The 19,832-nt window shown below is 36.7% G+C and overlaps 1 protein-coding gene across 1 annotated transcript; it reads right to left on the bottom strand.

The window, feature by feature from the left end:
• Positions 1–17,932: 17,932 nt before the first annotated feature.
• On the bottom strand, positions 17,933–19,509 carry LOC122142984 (G2/M phase-specific E3 ubiquitin-protein ligase-like). The gene is made up of 5 exons (XM_042753924.1): positions 19,440–19,509; positions 18,897–19,150; positions 18,485–18,613; positions 18,239–18,379; positions 17,933–18,133 (listed from the first exon to the last, which is right to left on the bottom strand). The coding sequence occupies exons 2-5, from the start codon at positions 19,065–19,067 to the stop codon at positions 17,984–17,986; spliced, it is 591 nt and encodes a 196-aa protein (XP_042609858.1). The 5' UTR covers positions 19,068–19,150; positions 19,440–19,509; the 3' UTR covers positions 17,933–17,983.
• Positions 19,510–19,832: the final 323 nt, after the last annotated feature.

Below are 19,832 nucleotides of genomic sequence, written 5' to 3'. Positions count from 1 at the left end.
GGAGGATTTGCTGGCGGTTCTCAGCGACAGTCTAGTCGGAGGACTTCTGCCGCTGAGCTGTAGAAGGGCGGTCCTTACCCTGTTGCCAAAAAAAGGTGATGTGAGAGACATAAAAAACTGGCGACCTGTATCATTATTGTGCTATGACTATAAATTGCTCTCAAAAGTTCTAGCTACTAGACTAGGAAAGGTTTTGGAAGAGGTAATCCATTCTGGTCAGTCGTACTGCGTACCGGGAAGATCAATCTTTGATAATATTTATTTTATAAGAGACTTATTTGATGTTTCTAAAATATTGGGAATCGACATGGGTTTGATTTCCTTGGATCAAGAGAAAGCGTTCGATCGTGTAGAACACGATTACCTGTGGAAAACTTTGCAAGCATTTGGTTTTAGTTCTGATTTTATAGGTTATATTAAAGTTCTTTATAATGACATTGAGAGTCTACTGAAAGTTAACGGTGGCTTATGTGCTCCTTTTAAAGTGTGTCGTGGAGTGCGACAGGGGTGTTCTCTGTCAGGAATTCTTTACACTTTGGCAATAGAACCACTTTTAAATAAGTTGAGAAGAGTTTTAGAAGGGGTATCTGTACAAGCCTGTAACAGCACTTTGTGTTTGTCAGCATACGCTGATGATGTTGTCATTATACTTAATAAGCAAAGTGATGTGGATTTATTATTAAAAACATTAAGAGAGTTTGAAACCATATCTTCAGCAAGAATTAATTGGGGTAAAAGTGAAGCAGTGCTAATAGGAAAGTGGGAAAGAGGGGTACCAATACTCCCAAGTGGTTTAAGTTGGAGAAAAGATGGCTTAAGATATTTAGGAGTGTTTTTAGGAGATGAAACGACTGTTCAAAAAAATTGGGAGGGAACAGTCGAAAAAATTAAAGGTCGTCTATCGAAATGGGAATGGATTGTAAAGAGTTTATCATATAGAGGACGTACTCTGATTATTAATAATCTAGTAGCCTCTTCTCTTTGGCACCGACTGGCATGCATTGATCCACCTGTATGGATGATTGTTAAAATTCAGTCCCTTTTAGTAGACTTTTTTTGGGAAAAGATGCATTGGATACCTCATAATGTATTATATTTACCAAAAGAGGGAGGAGGACAAGGGCTTGTACATTTGCAGAGTAGGACTGCAGCTTTTCGGCTACAGTTCATACAGCATTTTCTCACTGGTCCAGAGACTTTAAGCTGGAGGCCGGTGGCCAGGACGATTTTAAAGACCGCTGAAGGACTATGTTTGGACAAGTCGTTGTTCTTGTTAAATCCCGGAAAAGTCAACACCTCCAGATTGCCACAGTTTTACAAGAATCTTTTTAAAGTTTGGGACCACTTTCAAATCAAAAGAACTGATTCTCCGTCATCATTGTTTTGGCTGTTGAATGAACCTCTGATTTATGGGTCGCGTTTGGACATTCTAGGAGCGTGTGGGACAATGTCTGCAGACTTTATTAAATCTAAGATTACAACACTTGGGTGTTTAATTAAAGTGTCTGGCCCAAGCTTTGAAAAAGCTGAAGAGGTAGCTGTTTTGTTGGGGGTTAAATCTATTCGAGTTGTGACACAAGTGTTAAAGAAACTGTACTCTGCCTTTACAACGGAAGAGACAAAAATGCTTCAAGATTTCTGTGAAGGGGAAGTTATCCCTAACGAGAGGGATCCGTTTCCAAATCTGTCTCTTTCACCAAATTTAGGTGAATATGTAGGAATTTTAAAAAAATAAAAAAAGACAAAATATTTTTTTTAAAACAAATGGAAAAAATGTTTTACAAAGCTTGTGTAAAATCTTTTAACAAAAAAGAGTTACATGAAAGAGTTGACACACCATGGCGTACTGTTTTTCAGATGAGTGACAATGTCAGACCAGAGTGGAGAGCATTGTACAAGCCACCGTTAGCTAAAAAACATGGAGATTTACAATGGCGAATTTTGCACGGCATTATTGCTGTTAATGCTTTTATTTCTGTTTTAAATCCAGATGTTGGCAAAGAATGTCCTTTTTGTTGTCAGAGAGAAACTGTTTTTCACACCTTTCTGTACTGTTCAAGACTAAAACCTTTATTTGATAGTTTGCAGAATCTTTTTAGTTGTTTTAACGAGAGTTTTTCTGTACAAACTTTTATTTTAGGTTTTAAATATGTTCAAAGGCGAAAGCATGAGTGTCATTTGTTGAATTTTATTTTGGGTAAAGCCAAAATGGCTATTTATATCAGTAGAAGAGATAAAATTGAGCAAAAAAGTCAATACAATGTTGAAAGGGTGTTTGCAGCAATGATCAAATCAAGGATTGTAATTGATTTTCGTTTTTACAAAGCAATGGATTCTTTAAATGTTTTTGAAGGAATATGGTGTCACAGAGGAGCTTTGTGTTCTGTCATTGAGACTGAACTTCATTTTGCACTCCACTCAAAAAAAAAAAAAAAAAAAAAAAAGTGTAACAAGATTTACATTGTTTTTATGTGAATATTTTTGATAAATAAAGATGATTGAAAAATCAAAAAAAAAAAAACGCCCCCCCCCCTCTCAATCCAATTCAATCTCTCTCTCTCTCTCTCTCTCTCGCTTTCTTACACACACACACACACACACAAACACACGGCATGCAAAACACTGCATTGGAACAGTCAATAGCAAAAACTTAAACCAATAATTCAGAAGTGCCAGATTGTCGTAGCAAAGTCAGAATTACCTCCTATCCTAGGTTCACGAAACGGTCATCCATAAAATGCGTTGCTGTTCTGTTGTAGGTAATCTTAAAGATTCCTAAATGCATCTGCTTTCGGAAGGCCAAATAAAGTGCTTTTGCTTTCGCCTAGATACACACAGCATCTCCCTGACATGGCTGCTTCAACACTAACTGTGTTACTGAAACCACGCCTTCTTTCTTTGCGTGAACATTTGGGCAGCATTATGCAAATATTTCCACAATGTGACATAGATGTGTGGGGCCGTGTTTGAATGAGCCATTTTAGGGGGGCGTGGCAGAGTCTTAACTTTGATAAAGAATATCTTTTTGAATTTGAGACTTTAGTCTTTGTAACTTTACAGATCTTCTTTATGCACCAAGAGCTTGTAACACTCCAAAGAGAGTGTTATTCAATAACTCATGACAAATGAACATCATTAAGTGGTCTCTCTCTTTGGTTTATTGCCTGACATTAAGCTGTTACTGATCTGCAAACAAAAATAAAAATCCCACTAAACAAATGTCATAATCCTTCGACATTGAAAAACAAAAGAAAACTGTTTCAGCTCAGGCTTTTAGACATAAACACTTATCATATGATCCTTAACAGTGGTGACAATAATTTTTCATACCGCAGTGCACGATGGGAGATTTTACTATGGTGTTACCCAGCATGCTTTACAGAATGAAACATTTTGTTGCTTGTAACCATTGTTGAGATTCATATGCTGGTTCTTGATGTCTGTGTATGTCTAATTGATACTGGACTTCAGATTTTTATAAGCATTATATACGTTTAAAATTCATTCACTGTAACTATTAGAGCAGCATTGTGTTTGCAGTAGTAGTTTCACAGGGTTGATTATGCTATAGTCCAATATGGTCCTGGTTTTCACCCACGTGGCCCAGGTTTGACTCCTGGTATGGGAAGCATTCATTTTGTGGGGAAGTCGTGGCCTAGTGGTTAGAGAGTGTGACTCCTTATGACTCCACAAAATGGCTCATTCAAAGGTTGTGGGTTCGAGTACCTGCCGGCAATACCACAACTGAGGTGCCCTTGAGCAAGGCACTGAACCCCCAACTTCTCCCCGGGCGCCGCAGCATAAATGGCTGCCCACTGCTCCGGGTGTGTTTTCACGGTGTGTGTGTGCACTTTGGATGGGTTAAATGCATAGCACAAATTCTGAGTATGGGTCACCATACTTGGCTGTATGTCATGTCACGTTCACTTTTTTTTTTTTTCAAAACTTAAACATATTATTGGACAAAATTCCTTCTGCTGTACAACACCTCATGCTTTGTTACAGAGAGATTTAAGGAAGTCAAGGGTCAAGACCTCAACTGAAGCAAACACTGATCTCCATGATGGTGGTATCATTTTAACCAATAAAACATCAACATTTGATCCTCTGTAATTCTCAATAATAACAGGTGCTCATTACTCATGCAAAATCATTATTTAATTAGTCTCTTAATTATCTGATTGACTTTAACACTTTAAGGACCTGGGATATGACTTGAAGACTAGCTTGTGACTTGAAAGTCCCACCTCTGGGCTGAAGTCAGTTGTAGTTCTTGTGTTTCTCTTTTCTTCAGGGATTCTGCTTGTTAACACCAGCTGTTCATCACTAATACTCAATCAGCACTTAATTAATCACTTAATTATCTCATGAACTTTAACCCTCTGGGGTCGACAAATATGGAAACATGTTTTGTGGCATCTTCTCCTGATAACACCGAAAAGAACTTAAATTACACTTTCAGTTTTGATCGTACAGATAAGAGCAATACATCAATAAAATCTGTAAAGGGTCTACTTCTATTTGTATAGACACATAATAACAACAAAACTTTGTGTATTTATAAAATAAAGAAAACAAACAGGGTGTGCTGTCTGCCGCCTTGGTCTGCGGTGATCTTCATTTAGAAATGCGTCACTAAAATAAACTGTAACTCAAATACTCAACAAAGACATGAGATATATATCTATAGAAAGCTTGACATGTCTACTTTTAAACAAAGTTTATCAAAAACAAATATTCTGTGATATAGTAATATAGTTATAGACCTCTTCATTGACAAAATATTTCCAACATTTGAACAATTAATACATAAATTTAATATTGATAACAAGGACTTTTTTAAATACTTGCAAATTCGCAACTTTACTAAAGTAGCATTTCCCTTCTTTCCCAATCAGCCTGAAGTATGTCCTATGAACAATGTATTATTGAACAACCCACTCAAAAAAGGATCTATTTCTAGAATATATAATTACCTTTCACAGATAGATTGTACAACTACACTAGACCATATAAAGGATGCTTGGAAGACTTAGGAATAAACATCACAGACCACCAATGGATCGAAGCTCAAGAGCGGGTCCACTTCTCTTCAGTTTGTATCAGACATGGTCTGCTGCAGTTTAAAATCCTGCACCGATTGCACCTTTCCAAACAAAGACTGTCCAGGATGTTTCCGGGAGTGGACGCCTCTTGTGAACGTTGTGGCTATACCACTGCTTCATTATCACACACATTTTGGAACTGTCCCCACATTACCCTCTATTGGTCTAAAATAATTGAGACTTTGTCAACAATTTTTAATGTTAGACTCCTAGCAGATCCAGTAATGTCACTATTTGGTGTTGTACCTATAGATATACATTTGAACAGCTCACAAATTAATGAACTGTGTTTTGTGATGTTGCTAGCCAGACGTCTAATTTTACTAAACTGGAAAAATAAAATTCTTCCTACTCATCAAAACCTTCTTAGAGACGTAATGCAATATTAACAATTGGAAAAAATTAAATATTCTTTAAGGAAGAAAGAACAAACATTTTACTCAATTTGGCAACCTTTTATTAATAATTATAACAAGTAAATTTGGACTGCCCGCCTATTGCCTGATTTGATATATTTTTACTTAATACTTCATGTGTGTGCAGGATTTTTGCTTTGGTTGTTTTTTTTTTCTTTTTTCTTTTTTTTTCTTTCTTTTTTTATGTTTTGTTTTCTGTTTACATTCATACATATACAAATTGTATATATGTAAGTGATTTGTATAAAACTGTTGGAAAATGGTAATAAGAATAACTGAGAAAAAAAAATTCTCAGCCTCTTTTCAACATAATAATAATAATAATAAATATTTTTTGAATAGCAAATCAGAATATTATAATGATTTCTGAAGGATTGTGTGCCTGGAGTAATGTTGCTAAAAATTCAGCTTTGAAAGTTTGCAGTGATTGTTCCAAATAAACTGTTTAACTGCACTTGCAAGTAAATCTCATGTTATTTTGTGGGATGATTAAATATATTCTAAATAAACTACAAACAAAAAATATATACATTTATTTTATCCACACATTCTTTCTTGTAACTCTTCCCTGTCAGTCACACACTTGACTCTAAGGTTCATTATGCAGTTCATTATACGGGCCTTTGTCTTCTCAGGTGTGAATCACACTAATATTCATGATCATTCACGCCTACTCGCATATGCTCTTTTGAAACAAAACGTGTCTTAGAAAATTTAAATCAATATATTGTTTTCTGTGAGCAAGTAAACAAGATGATTTTCACATCATTTTGAAGCAAAGGTTCTAGGCTACAAGATCCAGTTCTCAAAAGTCTTGTGAACAAATGTTCTGTATGTGTTTTATGACCTCATTTCAGTGGTTTCAAAATTGTAATTTTTCACTAAGCATGCATAAACGGTGTTTCCTCAAAAACACAATCATGTACATACATACTATTTACATATTATTGTAGCCCTTACTTCAGTGTGCTACACACACAATTTTGTGTCTTTGGAAAGAAGACCATTTGGGCTTTACTTTTCATCATTCAGATTTGATAATGCTCAAAAAGATAAAAAGTTATAGACACTCAAGTACTTTTTCATAAAAAAAATACATGAAATCAGTCCTGGAGCAATCTAGAAAAGTAATGGGTTGAAATTAAATTTGCATGTCTCATGAATTTCTATTTCAAATTTGAAGAAGATGCCAATGTATTGAAGGGTTCTACAAATTATTTTAGTCATTAAACATACCACTGTTTAAGTTTTTCAATTATAAAACAATAGACAGAATCTTAGACATCATATTAGTGATTTGAGCACTAGAAAAATACAATAAGAATAATTTGAGTAATAAAAATAAATAAGAAAAAAAAATTACCTATGTATGCCAATTACAGTACATCCTAAGATTGCTAGAAATACAGCAATTACACTGATAGATGCTCATATAGTCAATTATCAGGTGCTGATGTGCTGATGGCCAGTTATAGAGATGATAATCATACAGATGTGCCATAAAGTCAATAATCAAACTCTATTCATATACACCGCATTCACATTGATAGCTGTGATTACACAGTAATAACATGCTGATGTGCGCTCAAACAGATGGTAATCATGCAGATACAGCCACTTTCCCCACAAAACACAAACACATACATATATATGAAAAATGTTGAAAAACAAAGTATTATTCTTGCAAAAAGCCGATCGCTAATTTACGCCCCCATCATATGACAGTTATGTCACAGTGCTTGTCACAAGCTGTCACGAGAGAGCACCAGAATTCAAATAAACAATCTTCTGCCTTACTTTGACTTTTTTTGTGGATCGTCTCATTTTGTTTATGACACTGTATGATACAAAACCATGCTGTTTTTTACTACCAAGATGCAGTTTTTTGAGAGTGAGTTATTCCATTACGGACACAAGCAATACTGTCCCCGAAGAACTGAAACATAAACCAAGGAATTACTATCCATATTACAACGTTATTGTTTCGTTGGACTAAACGTGTTCTTTGGGATGTCTTTCAGTGGATCCTTACCTTTCTAACTAAACTGGGATTTACAACTGTGGACGCGTTTATGACTCGTTATTACGATGAATATGGTACGTACTGCTTTTTGATTCTTCATGTTTTGATGTGTACTGCTTACACAAATTTAGCAAATACATTCTTTATAAGCTTTCCATTGAAAAACAGCAATCTGTCATCGATGCTTGAGGCTTAGATCTTTATAATGATATATAGCTTGTCAAGATGAATTTTGTTTCGTTTCATTTAATATATTCGTAAACATAGACACATGCAAACAAAGAGAGTTCAGTGCATCGGCATCCACGTGCGGGTTAACAGGTTAACAAGTACTTAATTTGCATCGGTGATTGAAATATTTTATCTAGGCTTACAGTGTTTTTATTTCATTTTCCGTGAATGCAGCCGTCAAATGTCACATTGGTGAGGCAAAGCTGACGGATTTGTGAAAATGCACTTTTAAGCGTTCGCTTGATAACTTGTGGTTAAAGTGCCACTCAGCGGTCAAATGCTGCAAATGCATTTTACAGACGCGGTGGCGGTAGCGCCCACAGCGGTAGAAAGCACATTCTGGTTGGCCAATTACTGTCTCTCTGCTCTAGCTTATTTCCTTCTAATAAACCTGGAACTGTAGACTAAATATTGTTGGCTCTGTGTCGGATTACTTGTTTTGTTCTTAGATTCTTCAGTGCTGATGGCCTGCTGCACTCCAGCAGAGTCGGAGTGAACCTCCTGTCAGACAACATCTCCAAGATGCTATAAACCATAGGACATGTAAATAAAATCCCAAGCATATACTATTGTATCATAAGTTTGGGGTTGGTATGATTTATTATTATTTTATTTTTTTAATGTTTTTGAAAGTCTCTTATACCCACCTTAGCTTAATGTATGAAATGAATACAATTTATACAATTTAAAATAACTTTTCTATTTGAATATAAATAGTTTATTCCTGTGATGGTAACGCTGAATTTTCAGCATCATTACTCCAGTCTTCAGTGTCAGATGATCCTTCAGAAATCATTCTAATATGTTGATTTGCCACTCAAGAACCATTTCTGATTATTATCAATGTTGAAAACAGCTGTGCTGCTTCATTTTTTAGGATTCTTTGAAGAAAAAGTTTTCAAAAAGTACAGCATTGATTTGCAACAGAAATGTGTGGTCTAACTTTTGATAATTGAAAATAAGACATTGATAATAAAATAAATGTTTCTTGAGCAGCAAATCAGCATATCAGAATGATTTTTGAAGGATCATGTGACACTAAAGACTGAAGTAATGATTGTTCAGCTTTGACCACAGAAATAAATTACATTTCACAATATATTCAAATAGAAAACCATAGTGTTAAATTGTAATAATATTTCACAATATTACAGTTTTTACTTCATTTGGTAAAATAAATGCAGCCTTGGTGAGCAGAAGATGCTTTTTTCAAAGACATAAAAAATCTTACTTACCCCAAACTTTTGAACCATAGTCAAGTCAAGTCACCTTTATTTATATAGCGCTTTAAACAAAAAAGATTGCGTCAAAGCAACTGAACAACATTAATTAGGAAAACAGTGTGTCAATAATGCAAAATGACAGTTAAAGGCAGTTCATCATTGAATTCAGTGATGTCGTCATGCAGCTCAGTTCAGTTTAAATAGTATCTGTGCAATCATTTGCAATCAAGTCAACGATATTGCTGTAAATGAAATGTCCCCAACTAAGCAAGCCAGAGGCGACAGCGGTAAGGTACCAAAACTCCATCGATGACAGAATGGAGAAAAAAACTTGGGAGAAACCAGGCTCAGTCAGGGGGCCAGTTCTCCTCTGACCAGACGAAGCCAGCAGTTCATTTCCAGGCTGCAGCAAAGTCAGATTGTGCAGAAGAATCATCTGTTTCCTGTGGTCTTGTCTCGGTGGTCGTCTGAGACAAGGTCTTTACAGGGGATCTGTCTCTGGGACTCTAGTTGGCCTGGTCTCCGCTGTCTTTCAGGGCTGTAGAGGTCCTTTCTAGGTGCTGATCCACCATCTGGGCTGGATACGTACTGGATCCGGGTGACTGCAGTGACCCTCTGACTTGGATACAGACTGGATCTGGTGGCTACGGTGACCTCGGAATAAAAGAGAAACAGACTAATATTAGTGTAGAAGCCATTCTTCTAACGATGTAGCAAGTACATCAGGTGTTATGGGAAGTGTTCCCAGTTCCGGTTTACCTAATTAATGCAGCCTAAAAATCCTTTAACGGATTTGGATATTAGAAGCATATTAGTGTGTTATGTGTAAGCTAGGTTAAATAGATGGGTCTTTAATCTAGATTTAAACTGCAAGAGTGTGTCTGCCTCCCGAACAATGTTAGGTAGGTTATTCCAGAGTTTAGTCGCTAAATAGGAGAAGGATCTGCTGCCCGCAGTTGACTTTGATATTCTAGGTATTATCAAATTGCCAGAGTTTTGAGAGCGCAGTGGACGTGGAAGACTATAATGTAACAGTAGCTCGTTCAAATACTGAGGTGCTAAGCCATTCAGGGCTTTATAAGTAATAATAGTAGTAATAATAGATCTATAGTGCACTGTCTGATGTGATACTGTTGCTGACGGCTGCATGGTTACAATTTTTTTTTCTAATAGTATCAATTTTAGAAGTAAAGTAGTTCATAAAGTCATTACTGCTGTGATGTTGGGAAATGTCAACAGTTGTTGATACTTTATTTTTCGTTAATTCAGCCACTGTATTGAATAAATACCTGGGGTTATGTTTGTTTTCTTCTAAAAGAGACGAAAAGTAATCAGATCTAGCAGTTTTTAATGCTTTTCTGTAGGATAGGTTACTTTCCCTCCAAAGCTGCGCTCCATTTTCCGGGCTGCTCTCTTTAGGGTGCGAGTGTGCTAATTATACCACGGTGTCAGACTGTTTTTCTTAACCTTCCTTAAGCGTAAAGGAGCAACTGTATTTAAAATGCTTGAAAAGAGAGAGTCCATAGTTTCTGTTACATCATCAAGTTGTTCTGAGGTTTTGGATATGCTAAGGAATTGGGATACATTAGGAAGATTACTTACAAAGCAGTCTTTTGTGGTAGAAGTGATAGTTCTACCATACTTGTAACTAGAAGTAGAATTTACAGTTTTAGCTATATGAAGTTTGCACCAAAACTAAATAATGATCTGAGATATCATCGCTTGGCTGCATAATTTCAACACCATCAACATCAATTCCATGTGACAGTATTAAATCTAGAGTATGATTTTGACAATGTGTAGGTCCTGAGACATGTTGTCTAACCCCAATAGAGTTCAGAATGTCTATAAATGCTGATCCCAATGCATCTTTTTCATTATCAAAATGGATATTAAAATCACCAACAATTAAAACTTTATCTGCAGCCAGAACTAACTCGGATGTAATATCAGCAAACTCTTTAATAAAGTCTGTATGGTGCCCTGGTGGCCTGTATACAGTAGCCAATACAAACATCACAGGGGATTTATCATTAACACTTGTTACTCTGGATAATGTTATATGAAGCACCAATACTTCAAACGAGTTATACTTGAAGCCTGAACTCTGAGAAATCCTGAAAACATTGTTATAAATTGAAGCAACACCTCCCCCTTTACCTTTTGGACGTGGCTCATGTTTATAACATTAATCTTGGGGTGTAGAGTCATTTAAAATAATGTAATCATCAGGTTTTAGCCAGGTTTCTGTCAAACAGAGTGCATCTAGATTATGATCAGTGATCATATTATTTACAAAAAGTGCTTTTTAGAAAGGGACCTGATATTCAATAAGCCAAGCTTTATCATTTGTTTATCTGTATTGCATCTGTTTTTTATTTGTTGAACCTCAATTAAATTGTTGCTCTTAAATTGGTTTGGACGTTTTTTGTATAGTGCATAGTGTAAATTACAGTTATGAAGTTCCACCCACTTAAATAATACTGTGGCATGTATAGTCCATTCTAAAGAGACTAACTGTTCCCCAAAAATGAGGACAAATAATACATTTACTAAGGAAACACTTTATCAATAAATTGATTTTTGAGAGCATTAGTGGCAGTGTGTCGATTATTGTTTATTGATAGGTAAAGTGTGTCATGTGATTGAGCACCTAAAATGCAGGGAAATTGTTAGGCTGACACAGAAGATTTTAGAATTAGAGACATGCATACAAACTTTAATTGAGGACAGTAAGAATGTTAGGGCTCTAGATATGGCTTTGGATGTGACTAGCTCAGGGAGTCCTGTACATTGTTCAGTTCTGGTAACAGCACCTTTGCAGCAGGGCAACTGGGTGACTGTGAGGTGGCATAGTCATGGGTCTAAACACCGCTCTTCTGTTCCGATCAAAACATTAAACCAGTTCTCCCCACTCTAAAAATAGAGACACCAGCCACCATAGTTCAATGTTTACCGGGAGCCAGAGCGCCTGACATCTTGGCAAATTTAAAAGTGCTGGCTAATGCTAAATGTAAATACAGTAAGATTGTTATTCACGTCGGCGCTAATGATGTTCGACTTCGCCAGTCGGAGATCACTAAAAATAACATTAAAGAGGTGTGTGAACTTGCAAGCACAATGTCAGACACTGTAATATGCTTTTCGCGGTTGCTTCGTGCCCTTTCTTGAGTTGGTAAAAGCCCCATTCATCTTGGGCGCCACTCCACCTATGCATCCTCGGATACCGATCTAAACAGGGTGTTGCTACTGGAGTTCTGTTGAGACAGCTCCTTCAGCAAGCTTTTGCGAGAGCAAGCGGTAGCCCCTGTGTGACAGGCAAGACTTAGTATAAAATGCTAGGTTCTTAGCCGTATCCCTTTAAAGGAATCTTTCCTGATTCCAAGCCTTCAGCTCTACATAGTCCGAGGCCCTAACAATTAAGTTAGACTTGTGGAGTAATGGATCAATACAGCCAGTATGGAACTGGGTCAGGTTCAGGAAAGAAAGAAAATGGATGATAAAAAAGATATTAAAGATATTAATTATCAGTATTTAACACGCCTTGAATTAGCTGAACTTGAGATGTTACCTTGTGTTTGCAGGGAAGGGTTCTGATTAGGCCTTTGGCCGTAAGGGGTACTGTCACAGACAGCCGTCTAAACGTCCCAGGGGCAACTCCCATTGAAATGGTAGAGTTGATACTTAGTGTTCACCATGATTCTGGCCTGCACTCCCCTCAGCATGGCGGCGTGGGTATACCCTACGGGACGCAGTGTCTCGTTCCCTACTCAGGGAACCATGGTTACATTTGTAACCTGAGACGTTTTGTGCAAACTTCATATAGCTCAAACTGTAAATTCTACTTCTTGTTACCAGTATGGTAGAACCATCACTTCTACCACAAAAGACTGCTTTGTAAGTAAGCTTCCTGATGTATCCCAATTCCTTAGTATATCCAAAACCTCAGAACAACTTGATGATGTAACAGAAACTATGGAGTCTCTCTTTTCTAGCATTTTAAATACAGTTGCTCCTTTACGCTTAAGGAAGGTTAAGGAAAATAGTCTGACACCGTGGTATAATGAGAACACTCGCACCCTAAAGAGAGCAGCCCGGAAAATGGAGATGAACAAAGCTAGAGGTATTTCGTATTGCTTGGCGGGAAAGTAACCTATCCTACAGAAAAGCATTAAAATCTGATTACTTTTCGTCTCTTTTAGAAGAAAACAAACATAACCCCAGGTATTTATTCAATACATTGGCTAAATTAACGAAAAATAAAGCATCAACAAGTGTTGACATTTTCCAACATCACAGCAGTAATGACTTTATGAACTACTTTACTTCTAAGATCGATACTATTAGAGATAAAATTTTAACCATGCAGCCGTCAGCTACAGTATCACATCAGACAGTGCACTATAGATCCCCTGAGGAACAGTTCCACTCATTCTCTACTATAGGAGAGGAAGAATTGTATAAACTTGTTAAATCATCTAAACCAACAACATGTATGTTAGACCCTATTCCATCTAAGCTCCTAAAAGAGGTGCTTCCAGAAGTCATAGATCCTCTTCTGACTATTATTCATTCATCATTGTCATTAGGATATGTCCCCAAAACCTTCAAACTGGCTGTTATTAAGCCTCTCATGAAAAAAAAAAAAAACACAACTTGACACAACTAACCAACTAACCAGAGTAGGATAAAGTTACATCATGTATTAGCTTTAGGGAATCAGTTGGAATGTCATGGTAATGAATAAGCTAAAGTTAAGGATATATCCGTTGTGCGTGAGTTTTCAGTGATTTACTACGAGCCTACTACCAAGTTACTAATACACTCTTATCATAGTTCTAAGTTAATAACCATTGCTTTAAACATATTGCGGAATATTGAGCCCTGAAACTGCATTTAAATTATTGGGAGAATGCTAGGGTTCGAAATGTAATTACTGTATGTTCATTAATGCAGCTGATTTTTCTGACTTCCATTTTTTTGTCTCTAAGGAACGGCTGCTTGACCACATTTTGGAACGACTCCGCTCTCGTTTAGAGCATATTCTTGGACAATTTGACTACTTAGAGTTCATTAGCACAAAAGAATTTGTGTTTTAAATGCCATATCCAGTCATGTAGCTGTTTCACATTCCTATTCTAGATGCCTTGACAGAGCTACATAGCCTTGTAAATGTAGAAAAAGAAAAAAGTAAGCAACACTATAAAACTGTGCAATTTGAGCAAGGACCAGTTGGACGACCGAGAATGGTCCTGTCTTTGGAGTACATTTCCAGCCTTTTGGACCTTAATCTGTCCATCCCATGCATAGCTGCGTTTTGGGGGTGTCAAGACGAACAGTCCATCGACGCATGGCTGAGTCTGATCTCTCAGTTAGGGAACTGTACAGCACTCTGACAGATGAAGAATTGGACCAGTGTGTGATAGACATAAAATCCAGGCAGCCTCATTCTGGATATCGAATGGTGAAAGGACTTCTTCAAGCTCAAGGACTGCGGGTGAAGTATGAACAGGTCCGAGCTTCCATGCACCGTGTTGACACCATCGGAGTCATATCCCGAATTACCAACTTAGGTTGCATTGATCGAAGAACCTACTCCGTTCATAGCCCACAGTCCTTGATGCACATTGATACAAATCATAAACTAATCCGCTAAGTTTTTAAAGTCCTTTTATTGACAAAGGACAGATTAATTGAAAACAGTAAGATAATATTGTAATGAAATAATTATACTTTTGTATAGGCCTATTCATCATACCATCTTTATTTAATAGTGCTGCTTTCATGCTACTGCACACATATTGTCCATCAAACATGATAACTGTGTTGTTCACATTCACTTTTGACATACTAAATTACTTTTTGATTGCTTCTAAAAATGACAGTAAAAATCTAGGGTTTTAGAAAAGCTGTATTTCATTTTGCAGTTGTTAAAAATATTTTTTAACTTGTTCACAAGTATAAGTTCACAATTCAGATGCTTTTTCAAAAGCTTACCTGTGAAAAAGCAAACAACTAACATTTTCTCTAAGTTATATTTATCTTTTTTGTATGTGTGTTTTCCTACAGCTACAACATTGTCATCTTTGGTGGCATAGATGGCTTTTCACGGAAGGTAACCACAATATTCAGTGATAAATACACAGTACACGTTTGTCATTCTTATATACATTTGTGTTTCATCCAAGTAGTAAAACTGTATTGTACTGCAGATTATGTATCTTGGTGCAGCTTCCAACAACCTTGCCGCAACATCCCTGGCATTCTTCCAAGAATCTGTGGAGAAGTTTGGTTTCCCTCTTAGGTAAGTATTTTACTTTGGAATGCTTAAGTTTTACAGTCATGCTTGAATGGTTTTAAACCTCTTTGAAATAACCAAAAGTACACTTTTGTGTGGTATTTTCCTAAAACACTGTTTCTATATTTGTATGAATTGGATAAAGATTATGCTGTATTTCAGGAGCCATTTATACAGGTCCTCTTACGAGAGTACTCTTGTGTTGCGTAAGCTAGCTTACGGTATGAGAAAACCTCCTTTTCTCAAGAATACTGAAGCCAAAAATTATCCATAATTTTGCAGCAAACTGCAGCAGCATATAGAGAGCCTAAGTCCCCCCCCTCCGTTTCCGGCTCATGGGACCTTATTTCGGAAAAAAATATGTATGGTAGTCAATGGCAAAAGACAACTTATCTTTTTATTCTGTCTGAACTGTGCCCTGAATTAAACATATGATGTTTGTCAATTTAAAAGATAATTATGAAAGTCAAGAAAGTCGCAGTTTGTCATAAAACAGAAGAGTAACATTTAGTTTTATGTGAAAATCGCTCAATGAACTACATCTCTCGTCTCGCACTATGTACGTCACCAACATGGCAAGATCTGTTGCTCATTTGTGTGCAGTCTGGTACAAAACACTCAGGCATGACGGCGTAACGTTACGATTATAATGTAAGACTATAGAAAAAATGACAGACGTTAGCTTCAGTAAAGTTAGCTTCATTCATTGAGAGAAAAGGTATGATGTCACATATGCGCCTTTTGGGTTTGTAGTCTTTGTAATTACGTATTTTCACAGTCTTATACCTCATCAGTTTTACATCAAACTGTGACTTTCTTGACTTTAAAATGTATCTTTTAAATTGACAAACATCATATCTGTAATTCAGGGCACAATTCAAACGAGATAAAAATATTTGTTGTCTCTCACCATTGACTACCATACAATATTTTTCCAAAATAAGGTCCCATGGTGGTCAACCGGAAGGGGAGGGACTTAGGCTCTCTATCGACGAGCCGCCAGTGACGTCAGCGCCAATGAAGGCGATCGCGCCTTAGCACGTCATGTCCTGCTGAAATAGGCGTGGCTTATGGCTATAAATACCGGGCTCGGATAAGCTATCTTACGCAACACTCGTTCCCTCTTCTAGAGAGAACCGAGGTTACGTTAGTAACCGAGATGATTTCAGTTATTTTTGCATGACTGTATAGATCTGTTTTTGTTAAAGCAAAGTCTATATAGATATAATAGGGTACCCTTTATAACTAAGTTAAAAGCATGCATTATGTTCCACATTAATGTTTTGTTGAGATATCTATAAAAAAAATAACTCTTGTAAATGTTACTCTGTTTTAAGGATACGGGCTGATCAGGGCGTGGAAAATGTAGACATTGCATGCCTCATGTTTACAGTCCGTGGCACTGGAAGGGGCAGCTTCATATCCGGCAAGAGTGTTTACAATCAACAGTCAGTCCAAGACCTCAGATAATGCTAGCTGAAAGATACCACCTCACTGCTGCCATGCAAGAACATTATTATTTGCTACAAATACATCTGTAATACATGTTTGCAAAAGCAACAAAGGTTATAGTGGATTTGTTCTATGCATTGAACCTTCACTCTGGAGACAGATGCATTTCTGCATATGATGTTAATCACAGTGAAATAAAACAGGCATCAAATGAGTTAATCTATGAGTTTCCATCATTCTAATCTGAAATAATAAATGTCAATCACTGATGAATTTTTATGTAATGAAAACACTGAGGATCTGTCATGAACACAATGATACATTTATTATAAGAACCTCGCAGACCAATACTGATGAAGCAATCTGAGAAAAGCAGCGGCAGCAAAATATACTTAATCCAAATATTTCTGTGCTTAACTCCATTTGTACATTGTACAACTTTCCTTAAAACTTTTTTTAAAAGGACATTAACTTTGAAGTTGCTACATTGCCATTGCTAGCAGGTTGCATGCCATTTAATATAATTGTCCATCAAAAAACATAACAATGGACTTTGTATTCGTAATTTAGCATATTAATATGCAATCATTTAAACATTTAGCATTAACGTTATTCAGTAACAATAACGTTATTCACCACTGCTTTGTCCCTACACAAGACCAAATCCTGTTTGGCAAGTGCCAATACAAGCCAGGATGTCATTTTTAAAGGATGCATAGCCCTTGTAATGTCCTGGGATTCGCAGGGTCTCAAAACAGGTGGAGGCTGTTGGGAAGCTGCCTTTAACCACCTCACTGGATAGGTTATTACTTGGCATAATCTCCCACCCTGTCCAAAATTTCAGTCAATTCATCAGCTGATGCTGTGGATTAAACAAAATGGATCAAATGATAGGTTGCTACAAATAATGGAAAATAATTAAGAAAATTAAAATAATGTTTAGTATTCAATAAATGTATCATAGTAGCTCTGTTATGTAACAAATAAAGCAGTTTCTTGAACAGAAATACCATAACACCATATACCCTGGTGAAATGTCAAAAAGGTATGAAAAAATACTATTGATAAAGCTGTGTGTGAAGAGTGTGTGGTTATCTACTCTTCCTGTCCTATATACAGGTGTGCAAAGACAGTCTTAATAATAACCTTAATAATGAATTGAACAATTTCTATAACTAACTGTTTAAAAAGTAACCTGCCACTTATAAATAAAAACTTTGGGTGACTAACTTATTTTAATAACACATTGGCAAGATTTCCAACTCTGTACACATATCATTTTCAATGAAGTGGCTAAGATAACCTGATATGCGGCATATTGTGTCAAGTGAATAATCGTCGTCTTCGTCATCATCATCTTCATGAGGCCAGGTGATGTGCTGCATCTACATTGACAAAAAACATCATGAATTTAATAATCTTACCACTTTATCATGCATTCTATCTATATAATATACACACACAAATAATATCGAATTGTAAAAAGTTACCGCAGGGTTACAATCCACTGCTCTCTCCTGTGGAAAAAGCTGGGCCACTGTGTCCGGTCGTTTGGTCAGCAATGTCCACATTGGTGTCTCTTTAAGACCACGCCTGAATTGTTTGATTTGTCGTGTGACACGTCCAATTACCTGTTAATGACATTACCGGACAGAAGGTGATTTTATTATTATCCCAAAGCAAGTTCTGAAAATGACTTTTGCCGATTTGTGACAGCTTCTTTAAATTTTACACACAGCATGGATCAACATCTTCTCAAAAAGCCATCTTCGGTTATTTCCAGTAAGGCCAGGGAGATCCCAAGCGTAGGCCAACTCCTGGACACTTGTTTTGTCCTTGTCTGAGAGTTCAGATTCCCCTTCAAGCTTTAAGACAGAGAGGGAAGCGAAAGGCGAGGCAAGTTTATCTATATAGCACTATTTAAATTGCTTTACAACATACAACATTAAAAAGCAGTTTAAAATGTAAAAAAACATTCATTAAGGAGAATATAAAAAAAGCTAAAATAGCACAGTCTTCACCCCCTCAGCCATTTTTCCATAAAATATTAGAGCCCACTGAAAAAACTAATTGGCCAAGGGGGTGGAGACTTTCTTTCTTGATTGTATATAACAGGGAAGAAATAATGAGGTTAGATAAAAAACATACAAGCCTGATAGTTTCATGGATGTCTAGGTCTGGACAGTCCTCTGGTGTTACTGTTGGAGTTTCCGGGCTTCCTCCAAACAGGACATGCACAACAGCAGGGCTAAGCCCTGACAGGAATGGTCCTCCATGAACAAAGGAGTGCCCCACCATTCTGCCTGCCATGACGAACATGTCACTTTCCACGAGAAACTAAGAGGCTGAGGGCACTAAATGGCCTGGCTGTCCATCAAAGAGATGTGTAACAGCAGTGTTTGCTGTTTAAGAAATTTACAAATTTAGACAAAAGAAAATTCCAAATACTACATACTCTGCATAGTAGGCATTATAGTACATATTCTATAAACTTTATAAGTATCAGGTTACAGCAAAAAAAAAAAAAGAAAAAAAAAAAAAAATATATATATATATATATATATATATATATATATAAACATTACAGAATTACAATATGTTTAAAAGAAAAAATGTTTAATTAAACAAGACTTTAATAACAAAATATTTGCTAATGACAAGTCAGCTTACACATAGCTACAGTCAACATACCAAAGTTGAAGCAAAACCCAGACTTTAGCTTGTTCATGCAAGTTGAGAGGAAAAAGTGACTCACACCCTCTCCAATGGCTGCACTCACCTGTAACACAATGGAGGGTTTGATATAGTAAAAGGGAAAAAGCAATACTTAAGGTAGGCTTTAACTACTTTGACATGAAATTGAAGCTACCTTCAAGTCTGCAATTCAAGGGTCATGCCCATTCCACATTCGGCTTCTTATAGAAGCAGATGAGCGCAGCGTCTTGTTCAGCAGGGCTCTTTCTAATATTTATGCTGAGAAGTAAGGGATTCTTACTTTCATGATGGCTAAGAATAGATTCCCGAAACAGAGACATGACCTTGGTAGGGTCTTGTACCGTGAGCCACTCTAGTAAGAGATAAAAT

Source organism: Cyprinus carpio, unplaced genomic scaffold (genome assembly GCF_018340385.1).
Source record: "Cyprinus carpio isolate SPL01 unplaced genomic scaffold, ASM1834038v1 S000000512, whole genome shotgun sequence".
NCBI lineage: Eukaryota > Metazoa > Chordata > Actinopteri > Cypriniformes > Cyprinidae > Cyprinus > Cyprinus carpio.
Note: the sequence above shows the minus strand (reverse complement) of the source record. Positions and strands in the feature narration are given on the sequence as shown.

Coding starts and splice junctions, on each gene's coding strand:
- LOC122142984 (XM_042753924.1), bottom strand. CDS start 19,067: ATGTTCGTCATGGCAGGCAGAATGGTGGGGCACTCCTTTGTTCATGGA. Junction 18,614..18,896: donor TCCATGAAACTATCAGGCTT/GTATGTTTTTTA, acceptor TCTGTCTTAAAG/CTTGAAGGGGAATCTGAACT. Junction 18,380..18,484: donor AGAAGATGTTGATCCATGCT/GTGTGTAAAATT, acceptor TGTCATTAACAG/GTAATTGGACGTGTCACACG.